At 42.7% G+C, this 14843-nt stretch overlaps 1 protein-coding gene across 1 annotated transcript in view; it reads left to right on the top strand.

Moving 5' to 3' along the window:
- Positions 1 to 14843, top strand: part of htt (huntingtin) — a 160291-nt gene that overhangs the window by 114473 nt on the left and 30975 nt on the right. Inside the window, exons 38-44 of the mRNA XM_065430124.1 lie at positions 55 to 169; positions 745 to 864; positions 1937 to 2167; positions 7045 to 7173; positions 9927 to 10104; positions 10211 to 10273; positions 13444 to 13566. Of these exons, the coding sequence (XP_065286196.1) occupies positions 55 to 169; positions 745 to 864; positions 1937 to 2167; positions 7045 to 7173; positions 9927 to 10104; positions 10211 to 10273; positions 13444 to 13566 (959 nt within the window). The remainder of the gene's footprint in view (positions 1 to 54; positions 170 to 744; positions 865 to 1936; positions 2168 to 7044; positions 7174 to 9926; positions 10105 to 10210; positions 10274 to 13443; positions 13567 to 14843) is intronic.

Genomic DNA, 14843 nt, shown 5'->3' with positions numbered 1-14843 from the left:
ACAGGAGTGATGTTGCTTGCAGGATTGCAGACACTTGTGCTGATTTATTTTCAGACACCCGCACCTTCTGTCATTATTGGAAAAGCTGCTGAAAGGAGACGGAGCACAGCTGATGGCATCTGGAGAAGGAGCAGACCTCGTTAGCCCACCAAAGCTCCACGTCAATAAGGTGCGCAAGGTTGTCTCAAGTATTATTTTTCACTATAACGCTAAAGTGAACTTAAGCACAGATTGTGGATCACTTCAGAAGTTTGTTGTCCATTGCAATGGGACTTATTACCTTGCCTCTGTGGCATTCTCAAGACACATGTAAGCATTGCATGTAATACTGATATAAGTATTGAAAAATACAAGTGCATTTGTCAATACGTTGGCTCCCGCTTTCACCTTGTTCTCGTTTTGCTCATCGATCCTGGTATAAGTATTATGGCATGAAAAAACAAGTATGGAAAAACACACATTGACAGGACGGACGCCAACTAGTACCAGCTGATATTATCCCTGGAGGGAGACAAGTATTTGTGACCACATTCACTATGTGCACTAACAGCAGCAACAAAACAACCCTTAAAGTAAGTGGAGAGGAAAACAGCTTTGAGTAATGAAGTTGCAACTAATGATTTGACGGTGCAGCTAAAATACTATGAACAAGGAGCCCTTATTTCGTGTTCAGTTAAATAGCTGTTGTCCTTGCATGTCTTATAGGCTTAAGAAAGGCACCCCTTGTTGCTTACTAAAATGCAGGAATGGTTTCTTGCACAAGTACGGGAACGCTGCTGTTCTGGACAAGCATCTGCAATGGAGTGCTCCCGGCTGCTGGCTAACTTGAGTAATGAAGATACGGAAGCCATCATTCAATTGAAGGTTAGTCCTACACTTAAGTCCCCCCAGCAGCACAGGCTCTTTGCCTGTGGGAGAAGACGACTTACAGGAGACACTGCCACTAGAAAATTCACATAAATTGAACTACTATAATGTTGCACCTCTGCCACTCTAAAGAATTTCACAGGACTGACTACTAAACAAGGGGGTGATCAACTGTGGGCAAACAAGGGCACAAAAACCCACTGTTGATCACTTCAAGTCCCCATCTTCCTGTGACACCTTTTATATGTTTTTACTCCCGAGCACTGGCCCTTGGCAGCAGTGAGCTTGAGTTAAGATCAGATCGAGGACCCATCGATCGCACGTGGAGTGTTGTACCACATGCATTGACAGCACCCAGCGCAGTACAATGCATGTCTTGTTTGGATGGCAGCTAAACAAAGCACATTAGCAAACCACATGTTCAATTGTGCAGCAATGTCTTCTTTATATTTTTCACATCACTGGTGCCACAAGTTTGGCATGAAATTGATAAAAGCCACATCCATCTAAAGAAGAACTTAAATTTTTGTTTGTTGGTACAGATTAATTGTGGTGTCATGGGTGCCAAACAGAACACACAAGAGAAGGATATAGACAATGTCGTTGCTCTCAACTCCTCAGTTAAGAGAAGTGCCATTGTCCGTCCCCTTCTATTGTGTGTTCTGTCCGGCACCCATGATACCACAACATCTATCTGTCACTTCCTCTGCTTACAAGCGCCACTGAAAGGACAGAGAACTCTGTATGAGTAACTTGACCAGTCAAATTGGGTTACCCTGTGTGCATGCCACATTTCTGTCAGACTCTCTGCAGTAGCCCTGTGGCTATGGTATTGTGCTGCTGAGCTCGAGGTCGTGGCTTCAATCCTGGCCATGGCAGGCACATTCTGATAGGGGCGGAATGCAAAAATGCTCGTACGCCATGCATTGGGTGCACGTTAAAGAACACCGGGTGGTCAAAATTAATCTGGAGCCCCATACTACTGCGTGCCTCTTAATCAAATCGTGGTTTTGGCATGTACAACCCGTGAATTTAACATTTGTGCCAGCTTAAGGTCTTCTTGTAACAGGATGTGGGGCCAGCTGTGGTGTGTGCAAGCCTGCGACTGGGTGCCCAGCGCTCGAGCACAGGCGAGTCCGCGCTGTATCGTGCGGCGCGGGCTTGTGTACTTGGCCAGACCCGGCGCTTGGTGGCTGAGCTGCCCCAGCCACACCACCCCTTCTTGGCAACAACAGTGGCTGAGTGCCCTCGGGAAGCACGACATCAGGCTCGACTTATCGCACTGCTGGAGGACACACAGGTACAAAAGCAGTCTACTCACTTGCAGCCATTGCTGGTAGCTTAGCAAGAAAGTCGCTAAATTTAGTGAGTTTTTAGTCATCATAAAGGGCCCCTCACCAGGTCTGGCCATATTGAGCTGACGAGCGCAGAGCATACAATGTGCGCTAACGATTGTGTTTGCAAAGAATTATATCGCTACACGCCGCGGAAAGGTCTGACATTTCAATCCGAACGCCGTTTTCCCTTTTCCTCGCGGCGACCGCGATTCAAGTTGGACGGTGACGTACTTGTGTCCCTGCGCCCATAGGTGTCCGCAGTGTGACATCGCTCGTAGTGGCACGTGACTTCGAGAATTATTCATGGCAACATCTGTTATTTATGTGATCTGTTGCTTGAATCGACAAATTGAAGTTTAGAGAAATAATAAAACACAAATGGAATGTCTGCGTGTTTTTTGTTTTACTTCACACCAAAGCAAGAGAGTTGTACTTCTGCTTCGTCTGCTTGTTCCCACGGTCATGCAGTCACATGAAATTATGCCATTTTCTACTGTGTTCTAGGGCATGATCATGCTCTGCGATCCGCTTGTGCTGCCTCAGTATTCGTGTAGCACTGAATTATACCGCTAGTCATGTTTCCTTGTGCACAGCGTGCAAAATTGTGCGCTGCGCAAAACGAGACAGTGACAACAGCTCGCACGCAACACCGTCAACAAAAAAGCACAGCGCTGCAAAAAAAAAACAGAAAAAGCGAGGAGAAAAAAAAAATGAAGGCGGGACCTGTGACGTATGCGTCACGCGATCCTCGAGGTCCGATGTGGGAGAACGCAGGGAAGGAATTTCGCTTGCGGAGGCTAGACAGGGTGAGTGGAGAGAGTCGCTGTGCAGTGGAGCTTGCCTCCTGAAATCATGGGTTCGCGGCACTTAAATATTTCTATCTCGGCTATTAATGAGCCGATTTGAAAAATTTTTGCGGCAGAACGCTTCCTAGAAGACACATAACAACTTCCAGTGCATAAGCAAAATTTACTATAAGGCCTGGTAAGGGGCCCTTTAACAAGTTGGCCTTCTTCAAGCATTAGCAACTTATTTAGTGACTTTTCTGGTGACACAAATGCCCATTAAATTGCCCTGGTAAAATTCTTGAAAGTACTTCGGCTAAGTTCAGTGCTTCATCCTCATTTCATCCCAAGGGGTCCGTATAGTGCTCCTCCATTTCTTGCTGCTTCTAAAGACATACTGAACAGCTTATTTGTGAGCTAGCTACCTGAGAACATCAAAGCTGCTATTCTAGACAAAGGTTCATCTTTATATCTGATACCATTTCAAACAATAGGGAGTTGTCTTCCCTTTTTGCATTCTGCCATATACTTGCTACGACAGGTTGTTATTAAATGTTATTGTTTAGAAAATAATAAACAAAGACATCTGGGATCAGGTTAGCAGACAAGATTGCACAGTTAGTAACAATAAATAAGAGCACTGTTGGGTGACACAAATACCGTATTTACTCGCATAATGATCGTACTTTTTTGTAAAAAGAATTGACGCAAATTTAGGGCTGTGGTCATTACGCGGGTTAAATTTCCCGCGAAAAGAAAACTTTTTTTTTTTTTCAACTCGCGTTTGCTGTGGAATGACAACAGGTTAACAAATATGCAGCTGCCGCTGTAATAGTGCGAGACACCAAAACAAAAATGGCAGCCCGCAGAGCAAGCCGAACCTGCCGAATGCAATTTTTTTTCTTCTCATGAGTACATTACACGCATTGAAACAGTTTCTTCCATATAAATAATGAATAATATTGTTACTGTCGGCAAGTTTGTGGCAATACTATAGCCATGACCACTTTGAGGGGACAGAAACAGAGATGGGCGCGCTTAACTGCCAGTGACAGAAACCCACGGCGGGCACGCTGCAGAAACTGCGGCATTTGTCTTCACTACTATCTTAATACGGCATGCTGCCGCTATGAGTGGGCGAATATCTTAGCTGTATTACAACCCTCGGTGTATGAATAGGGACCAACGTATCAGTGTAAACGTGGCTACTATCGTTTCCGCTCGCGATTTGTTGCGTGCCCACGAGTGCAGATGAGAAGAATCAAAAAGAGCCTTCTTTTTTTGTTGTTGTTGACCACAACCAATATAAAGCCTACAAATAATAAAGCCAAGGCAAGTTTGGTTGTAGCTTTTTTTCCTGGAAGTACGGAAAATGATGAAAGGAATGAAATGGGGCATCTGCTCAAGAATGTTCAGTGCGTGCAGACCGCTTGGTATGTCTTGAAGAGTCTGTCGCGTAGCATTCAACAGCATTCGACAGATGGTAAGCGCGATCATCATTAGCTCGACTTGGCACACGACATATCGCTGTGGCAAGTTCGGGGTGCAATCAATACACGGGAAAGGGGAAAAAAAATCGAATTTTGACGATGAAATTCAGGGATGCGATCATTATGCGAGTGTGATCATTATGCTAGTAAATATGGTACTTATGCAGTACAAACTTTGAGAGCTGTGCATTCAAGTGTACAGCACACAGCCAAGCAAAACTAGTTCATGGCTTTGTAATCTTGCTGTAGTAAGAAGTAACTATGAACGCAAAGACAACTTGGAAAAATTACTACCTGCCTCTCTCAGCACTACAACGAAAGACAAGGCTTGTTTCTGGATTGCCAAATGTCTTTACCACTTTACCAAAGGTTATTTCTATATGCTAGCAGACGGCAGTGAAGTAGCCTACCCCATGAAACTCATGAGGGCCCTCATTAAAACCTGTCATGCCTGGTGGAGCAATGCAACACGTTATTGTGATCCCACTCTCTAACATGAAAACAAAAGCAACTTATTGACGTGCTAAAAAACAGTGCGAGTGTGCTTGTGACCATATAAAAGAAATGGGAGTACACTATTAAGAAGTGCTCCATGCCTGTGTTTTCGTCACACCTTTTTGGAGCCCAATTAACATGTGTGTGAATACTCAAATATTCGATTTCAAAGCGAATAGTGAACATTGTGATAATTATATTCTCGAATCAAATACATAGTACTCAACTTCTCCAATATTCGGTACCTACTCTGAATGACCTGGTCGTAGTCGGTGTGTTGACATGCGCAGAGTTCCCACGGAGAACGATATCTAATGGTGTAAGGTTAGGCCTGGGCAGGTATTCTGTAAGTGTTCACCTAGTGGGCATGTCCATTTCGTCTACTGCTGAAGTTGTGATTGGCTGGGCTGGAGTACACGTCAGAAGGACACAGGCGCTCCCAGCCAATCAGCACTTCAGCAGCAGACGAAATGGGCATGTCCACTAGGTGGACGCTTGCAGAATAGCCCCCCATGTCGACCGTACCGATTGAAACGAATAACAGTACGCAAAGAGAGGGAACAACAAAACCAGTGCATCTGGAAAGCACGGAAGCTTGTGCAAAGATCAGGCCGATTAGCCACCCAAAGGCACACTCATCGTATCAGATACATAGGTTCAGTGTTCACGCACGCACATTCAAGCATTCCGGAGCTTTCTACCCACATATGAACACACAGACAATCTTGGAATGAGGGCTCGCATTAGTTGCTGGCTGGTCGACCATGGACCCAAACGCTGCTTCCACAGCTGTCAATCTAACCCACACGTGTGATGGCTCACCCAATCACTGATAAACCACCCGTAGGAAAATATTAGCAACAAGCTTTCCACAACAGTTTGCGGCCCATTATCACATCAGCCGGCAGCGAATTTTTCTCACGGCCACACCATTGGCTGTAGTGTCGGCAACTAAAGTTTCAGGTTTTTTTACAGCTTATTTGTGACCCTGCACAACAACTTCATACCAAGCTTCACCAATCTTCAGGACCGTATCGTGGCCATGGTGCCGTATGGCCATGGGCCGTGTGGTGGTATCAGCATGAAATTTCGTTAGGGCCAGAAATGCATTCACAAGATCACAAGTGGTAATAACAAAAGTTTAATATTAATTCATTTGATTATAACTGAAGCACCTACTGTGATTTGTAATTGCATAATGTGTATTCATAGATACTGAGAGTGGTGTGCCTCAGTTCTGCCCAGCTTTCTTGCCAAAATAAATTTAAAATTTTGCTTTAAATATAGATCTCATGCTAGATTTTTGTAATTATGAAAGGCAATCTTTTAGCCTTATCATAAATGTCAGTGCATTTGGTCTGTAGGGTTACACTTTGCGTATGGCTAGGGCTGAAGGCAAACTCCGGGTCTAGCCACCCACAGTCGTTCCGTAGTACTCCAGAACCCATAGCGCGTGTAATCGAAGCTGCGTTCAGTTCAGACGAATAAGGCAACCAGTGGCGTCATCACTAACAATATTTATTGTTGCGAGCAATAAGCAACACTTACAGATGGATAGTACACTCTGTAAATAGGTCATAAATAGGCTTACCTTGTGGTGCGTGAGAGTCAGGCACCGAGGTCACTCGCGGGTTGCGGTAGATATCCGTAAGGTTATTGGTCAGGTTCAAGGTTGGGGCAACAGAGAGTGTCTCCTCTGGTGGCATTATTTTATACCTCTTTAACTTCGCAAGAGGAATGTCCTCCTTGCACGTCAGATACATTTCTCTTTCCCTTGAGACTTGGGAGAAGGGTGCATGCATCGCGAGAGCAATAGAGAACCAGGAGAGTACGTAGTGCGCCTTTCCCATGCCTGCACGCCAACACTCAACCCATCCATCCGCAATGTGTAATCGTGCTGACATGAGTATGTGGGTGGAAATAGGCACGTGTGCTCCTCACTGGTCATACAATAGATCTTTGAAGTTATACCTTAGAGAGCAAGTTCTGTGTTAGTGCAGTGTGCAGGCTCCAGATATATTGGCTTTAGAAGCTGTGTTTGACTGTCTACTGTGAATGATTGTGGTGCAGATTTGGGATACGCTGTGCCGACTTGCACCACCTGTGGCCACATATCTGGATGGCCTGGCAGCCTTGGCTTCTGATATGCCCATTGATAGCCTCGAGGATGTGGCCAGGTTTGCCGTGCTCTGTGCTGAGGTGGGTGTTGTACTTAGCTGCACCTATACATTCCTTCTTGTTTGAATAATAGTGACACACAAATGGCGAAGTCTTTTAATCAAATAAACCAACATGATGAAGCCGAGCTTAGCCAAGTCATTGCAAGGCCCTGCTAGCATCTGCTTATATAAATATTGACAGCACCTCATTCATAATGGGTTTGTATTATTATGCCATCTGTAGTACGAGTACAACCAGGCATTTTTAAACCTGCAAAGCTTAATGTAGAGAATCTGGATTAAATTTTCGAAAGCAAGTAAATGAAATATAAAATCATCTTTAATGCTCCTTTGATTCAATCCTGCCAGAGGGTACTTGCTTGCAGCGGTGGTTCTATACTGGCCAATCCTTTTATTATTTCACTCCTAAAAGAAAGGGGGCACACGTCAAATAATTTGTCATTGGCTAATGTATACTGACACCCCGGCATTATTCTTGGCAGCCAAAAAATCATGAGACAGAAACTACATACTAGGGCATTGAATAAAGCCTTTCTATTCAAAATGAGTCAACAGAAAAAAAAAAAGAAAAAAAAGTGAACCAACCAAGGCAATCATTCACTTCATATCGTAGACATACGCGGAAACAGAAAGAGGGCCATTCTTTCGAAATGTTTGTATAGCATTGCGAAAGTCCTTCCACCTAATACAGCCGCCGTATTTTATTTCAAGCATGAGGCAAGGTATGGCCATTGCATGTGGAGTACCATCATGCTCAGAATAATGCTACAATGCAAATGGGCATGAAAAAGTGCTTGCGCATTGTTTGTAGGTCAAACTGGGCACGATAGTACATCTGAGGCTCAGAGGGAGACAGAAGAAAAGCACAAGGGAGCTGACAGGCAGAGAAAAGGCAATAGAGAGCTGACTTAGATTGCACAGGGAGTTCTAATTATTGAGATTTCATTGCACAACTACTTGTTTGTTTAAGTGCCATGGCTGCTTCTTCGACTTAAGGTTTTATCAGTATTTATGTCTGGATGCATGTTTTAACTCTTTCGTTACCGTGAAAAAATTGACGGTTTTTTATAGGTCTCAGAAAAAAACTATTTACTACTACAAATAATATTCCAGCACACATTGCAGCATAGCATATTATGCATAATGAAATGCTCTTTCCAAAAACAGACGTTGCCTAACAAAAAAATGTATTAGGTAAAACATAAAAATTCTAGAAAGCACTATTTTTGCTGCCAGTTGATAGAAACAACAGTAAAGAAACATGATAGCTACAAAAACATTAATATCAAAGGAAGTTTAGAATATACATTTCAAAGATAAATAACCCAGGAATGGTGTCTGAAAAAATGCATGCTCAGTACACCGCTGTTCTTCAGATACAAAAAAGAAACTAAGACCAGTTCATCGCTCTTGCCATGCAGTGAAGCCATTCCTGGATTTTGTGAAGCATAGATGCACTCCACACTTTTCCCACAAAATGTCTCGTTTTTCTTCAGCTTTGCGCTCCTCAAAACACATTTTGCAGTTCCGCCTTTTCGGCATATTCTGAGGATGGTCCAATGAGAAATCCAAGGAACGTACTTCACCAGTTCATCTAGAGTCATGCACCTCTTCCAGGACCAATTGCTCCCAGCATAGCTGGGCAGCTACAAGATTATGCATCCAATCATATCTGTTTGCATTTTTGCAGATTGTACCTTTGCAGAGAAGAGTAGAAAGAAATTCCACGCCGTTGTAGACTGTCTTGCGCTGATCCGTAGTGCTGGGCCGAGATGTGCTACAGGCAACCTTCTTGGTGTGAACGGAAGTTTCTTTGTTGCTGACGGCAGCACATCATGACCAAGCGAAGTATACACCCTGAAGATAGTCAGTAGAGCCTCAGGTCATGCAAAAAGATGGGCAGGTAAGCGTGCACAAGGAAGGAGACCGCTCAAAGCCATAAAGGTAACTCGCCGGTAAACAGCTACAGATGTCCCAGGCTGACTCAAAGCATCATCGCCGTAAGAGCTTGAATCTGCTTTGCTGTCATCTTCGGAATCACAACTCGAGTCCTCATGACTAAATTCAAGTGTGGGTGCAGCATAGTTTCGAGCACGACGCTTTTCTTGCGACGCAACTGTGTGGGACGACGCCATGGGAGCATCTTTCGATAACTGCGCAGTGACATCGGCAGCACCCCTTGCCTGGATTTTATGAGAGGAGTGAAACCGAAACTCTTGGAAACTGGTTGAAAATGCCAGGTCCATATGTTGGACATGTGGCAGACCTTCAGAAATACACTTTGGCAGAATAAAACAACTCAGACTCTAAGCCAAAGCTCACTAGCTGGAATCATTTTCAGTTAATTATCACCGCTCAGAACTGTCGGATGGCAAAGCCAGCCATATAATCTAATTCTTGACTTTCTGGGAGTCATCTGATTACAAAATATTGATGCTAGTGCAGCGTAATCATGAGCGGCATGCTTTTTTCTTGAGCGCGGCAGAAGGTGACAGCCATGCCTCTTTTTGCTGCAACATCGCCGGAGCGCCAAAATTTAAACTGATTTGAAAGTTCAGTGCTTGTACTAACTACTGGATGGTCTTAAGCGGATAAGAAACGGCTCCAACATGTTGCAATCGGCGATCTAAAGCATCAATCACCGGTGATCGGTTTGAATAGGCGTGGTAACGAAAGAATTAAGACATGCTTGCCATTGGCAAGATATTTGCTTTGTGCAATATGCAGTGACTGTCTTTTTGAAGCATTCAGCTAGTGCAACTTATCTTCCAGGCCATACGGTGGATGACAGAGACTCCCGACTACTTTTCTTGCAACCACTTGGAGGAGTTTCTGCAAGCACTGGATGCTGTGCTGAGCAGCCCAAGCCTGTCATCTCTCATTGGCCTCCAGAAGCATGTGACTTGGGTCTGTTCTATCACAACAGCCATCTATCACCTTATCAATCACTGTGAGTACATTCTATGTTAAATTAGGGCATGCTGCTGCTCTTAGTTTGAGTTTATTGTTCGGCTTCAATTTATTGCTCACCTCCTGGCCTATTTGTTTTCTTTCAGTAAAAGGATGGAAAAGCTTCCCAGTAAAGGTAGCGCCTCGGAAGCCAAAAGGCAGCTCCCCAGGTGTGTATGATACACATTCAAAGCCAGAAAGCATTCATGTAGAAAGTTAGCCCATACAAATATTTGATGTTGCCTTTAAAATTGCGTAAAGAATAGCGCATCAGAAAGAAACTTCTTATTGGCATGAGATAGCGGCTGCAGTTCCTATATATAGTATTGAACTTGACCGAATACTAAAATTATGTGAAAACAAGAAAGGAGTAGGTATGTGCTGAAAAACAGCCCAGGCAAGATGGAATACATCAGGGGTCCCTAAGGCGCAGCAGCTCTTTTATGCAACAAGTGTGGCGATGTGTGCTTGTTTTTCAGTCTGATTGAATTGGGATGAAGTGTACCACAATGCCAGGGCATGCACACAAGAAAAAATGACAAACACATAGTCATTCATTTCTGGTGTCCATGTCCTGGCATTGCACTACACTTCATCCCAATTCACTATCTTCAATGCAGCCCATGAGAATGAAATGTGCTTGCATCGTGTGGAAATAAGACTAGATATGATGACGTCGCTCATAAAAGAATTGTTTTAAACAAGAGTGCTGTGCACATTTCTTCTGGCTGCACTCGCATATGGAAGCCATGGGAATCTTAGTAACAGAGCTACCTAGTGTATCATGACATCTTGACTCATCTATGTCCCATGTACGAAACCAACACAGGTTCATAAAAATGTATTATAGTAGCTTTTTATAGACTGCTCTGATGCTTGCCAGTATTTTTTCTATGGTTTTGAGGCTTTGAACCATCATTTAATGCAAAAAAAGAATGTCAAGTTGAAAATGTCACGTCAGTATTAAGCCTCAGACAACTCTCTTCCTCCTTCCTGAATATGCCATAGTGTGGCATGCAAAGAACTGCGTATAATATGTGCAGCTTAATGCCTGATGTAAGCTTTGGATTCCTGGAATGCACTATGTGTTGTTTCAGCACAGATGTCCTCATTTGTACATTGTCAATGCAATGTTGCTTATATTTCCACAAATATGTTGAAACTGCATTGTAATGAATTCACAATGTGATGCTACATACACATGTGTTACAATCTTAAGCAAGACTTTGGTTTTACGCTTTAAACTTTTAATGACGAGACATATAAACATACACAAAAAAATGTCTTTATATAAATGTGCAAACCACATCGAGAATAGGCATAATCGACATACATAAAAAATATTTTGAAGAAACTTTTCCAGAAGTAAACAGAAATACCAAGAACCAGGCAGAAAACTGGAACTGGGCTTTGCCCCAAGCCACCTATGGCTTTGTTTGGAATTTGTACAGGCAGCTCTTTTCATATGTGAACCATAGGTGTACATTTTATTTGTTTTGTGTCTGTGATGCCACTGCAGCTGGAGATCTTGCATCAGTCTGTCTCCTCTGACCTTGCTTTAAAAATAAAATGAGTCGTGTGCCAGAGTTCTTCCCTGTCCAGTGTTCCTGCTCTAACACAAAAAGTTAAGCTGGCTGCCTGTCGTTCAGTGTTGGCCAGACATTTATAGCCAGAAACTTCATACTCAATATCGAAATTAAGCAAGAAAAAAAACATTTTATCTAGTATATTGCCTGTAGGCAACACTCATCAATAAAAGGTTAACAATAGTATGCTTCTAAATTATAATACAGCACTTAACTCTTTCATTACCATTACAAATGTGCTTACTTTCGGTGCTCTTATGTTCCAACATTTTATTTCAAGATGTAGTCGCAGCATATACTGTGGTACATAAAATTATAGCCTGATCACTGGTTTTTTTTAATAGATGCAAAGCAGTGTTAATTGCTCAGACACTTTTTGAGAATTCTTATGTGAGACTTTAAAGAAGCACCTCAAGAAACACGAATGAAAGTAATAATTAGCTATTTTTAGTGTAAGTACTAAGAGTAAACAAAATTTGAAATATACAAAATATGCACCTGGTTCCTCATTCCCAACTTTTGTAAGTCATAAGACATACCAAAAAATACTGTGAGGATTTGTCGGCATCAATACTAGCCATTGTGATGCCCATGTTATGTGGGAAAGCAGTAGCTTTGCAAATGTGACAACAGGTACGTTCCTATTGTACAGATGTCGTTTGTTTTTACTCATTTCAGCTGGCACCTGGTTTATTTTTTACTGCATTCTTTAGGCTCGCAAAACATAGGTGTTCAGGTCAGGGAGCACACCAGAGCCTTCTCATACTTGATCATTGCATTCGATCAGCCTTTCTGTGCAAGCAAGGTGACCTAACGTGCATTCAACTGGCACTGAAACCTCCAGATGCCTTGTTCAGTTCCTGTACAGTGCTGTACAGTAATGTGGTGCGTTGCACAATAGTGTACAGTAATGAATAAGGGCACTTGCATAGGTGGTGTTCAAAATGTAACAGATTAGACAGCTGGCCAAGCTTCAGTCAGAGGTCGGTCTGAAATCGACTGTGTGTCCTAGTGTGTGTGAAAAATCCACACGACGGGAAGGGTTGCTTGTAATAATTTGTATGTACGTATGCTGTCAATGTGCTGATGGATAAAAGCAACCCATGGTGGTGAAAATAAAATTGCACTTGATATTAGTCGAACACAATTATCAAAATAGCACGCACTCATGAGCATCTGCTGTTGTTTGAGACATTGTTAAAACAACCTATACATCGGATAAGAAAATTGACAACCTGAGGGAAGCTCCTGTGTCTTCAGTTCTACTGTCATTTAAAAATTATGTTGCCAACTCAACCAAAGCACAAATTTTGCATCTTTTTATGAACAAGTGCTAGGAGCACTGGAGGGTAGTTTCAGTGATGCCCACCATTGAAGTTTTATTTTTCGAGACTTCCCAATCTGCCAGAAATGGTCAAATTTCACAAATAGTTAAAGTTCAGTTATTTGAGCCGGTGCGTGATGTTGCTAGTAGAATTCCAACAGAAATGATTAACAATGCTAAGAAAAACTGTCAATCAAATTGCTCAATTTTCATAGGCACAGTAACGAAAGAGTTAAATGAGATGAAGCCAGATTCTTGTATAGTATAGTCCAGCAACATTACCTAAGTTCATCACCATCTCTCAATCAGAAAGTAAAGCTAGCTCTACACTGAGAGTTACGCAGTCTCTGTACAAGGATTGCATCTTGCTCACAGTAAAGAGCAGATTGCTTTAACTTTATTTTTATTTTTTATTTTTCCTTGTGTACAGAATATGCACATGTGCAGCAGGCCTGCGTTCATGTGGCTGAGCTTGTGGGCTGGTTGGAACGTTCAGGAAGGGAAGCTCATATCCCTGTTTTTATAAAAACTACCCTGCACAGAGTGATCAAAGGTGCGTTTTTCTCTGGTTACTATTGTTGTCACACTGGTGTACTTAAGTTAATGGTGATGATTAGATGGCAATCACTTTTTACTTAGAAGTAGTGTTATACAGGGGCCATGCAACACTTTTAAACAAGGTTGCAAAACGTCTTGTGCATAAAAGAATGTTCTTCCTCAAGGATTTTTCAAAGGCATTTTGTACCAGTAGCCATAATGACTAATCAGTAAAGTATATTCTTCGAAGCTTCTCGTCCCTTTCTGTCTTCTAGTATGCTTTTGTCTTGCTAGGATAACCAATAAATGATATTGGTTTCATGAGCAGTGCTCTTCCAGTGACACATTGCTTGTGCTGCCTACTTTTTTACTTTGCCTTTGTTTATGCTGCTTCACAGTTCACTTTTGCCATTACTTTGTCACCAAAATTTTCTAGCTTTATGGTGGCTAGATCTCCACACAGTGAAACTAAAGAGGGAGTTCATACTGCAGAACCATACCCCACATACACCATGTTATCTGCTCACAACTAGAATGAGCTCTTGCAAACTTTTAACTGTAGAGAGTGATATCGAATAAATAATGCCTTTGACTTCCACAATTATCAGCTGGTCATATAGTGCTGACAGTGCTATATTAACTGCCGACATATAGTGCAGTGCTTTTGCGGTGCTTTTCTGGCCATCCCAGCATGGCTTGTAGCTTCCACAACACGGCACAGTTTTTGCGAGGCAGACCCCAAATGTGAACGTTTGCATTTTCTCCCACTTGAATATCAGAGGACAGCCATAATGAAACAGTGGTAGCTGTGGGTGGCCTTTGTTATTTCTTAGCATTTGCTTGCTCCTTCACAGTGTCCACTGGTCCCGGCTCCTGCTGTTTGCGAGCTGACATTGATTGGTGGTGACATGACATCTTAAGGAATTTGGGCAATAGCAGTCTTTTGGTTTCAAAGAATAGCAATGATTTCATAAAGCTGCTGGGAAGGACAAGACTATGTTTGCCATACTTAGAAATGTTGCAGGGATTCTTGTGTCAGTCTGCTGCTGTTATCAGTCTGTACAGTACAATTATTGCAAGGATGCCATGCTACATCCTAAAAGTACAAAAGAAGTTCTCATGCACCAGATTTCTCATGCACCAGTTTCTATGGTACAGTGGAACCTTGTTTATACGTTCCCGTTTTGTACGTTTTCTCGGCGCTAACATTTGCAATTGAGAACACAAAAAATGGCCCAAAGGAGTTACGCTCATTTTTTGCCGGTTCGTACGTTCCTGGAAAATACATTTTCC

Source organism: Dermacentor albipictus, chromosome 1 (assembly GCF_038994185.2).
Source record: "Dermacentor albipictus isolate Rhodes 1998 colony chromosome 1, USDA_Dalb.pri_finalv2, whole genome shotgun sequence".
NCBI classification, from domain to species: domain Eukaryota; kingdom Metazoa; phylum Arthropoda; class Arachnida; order Ixodida; family Ixodidae; genus Dermacentor; species Dermacentor albipictus.
The sequence above is the reverse complement of the archived record's forward strand: the minus strand, read 5'-3'. Positions and strand labels throughout refer to the sequence as shown.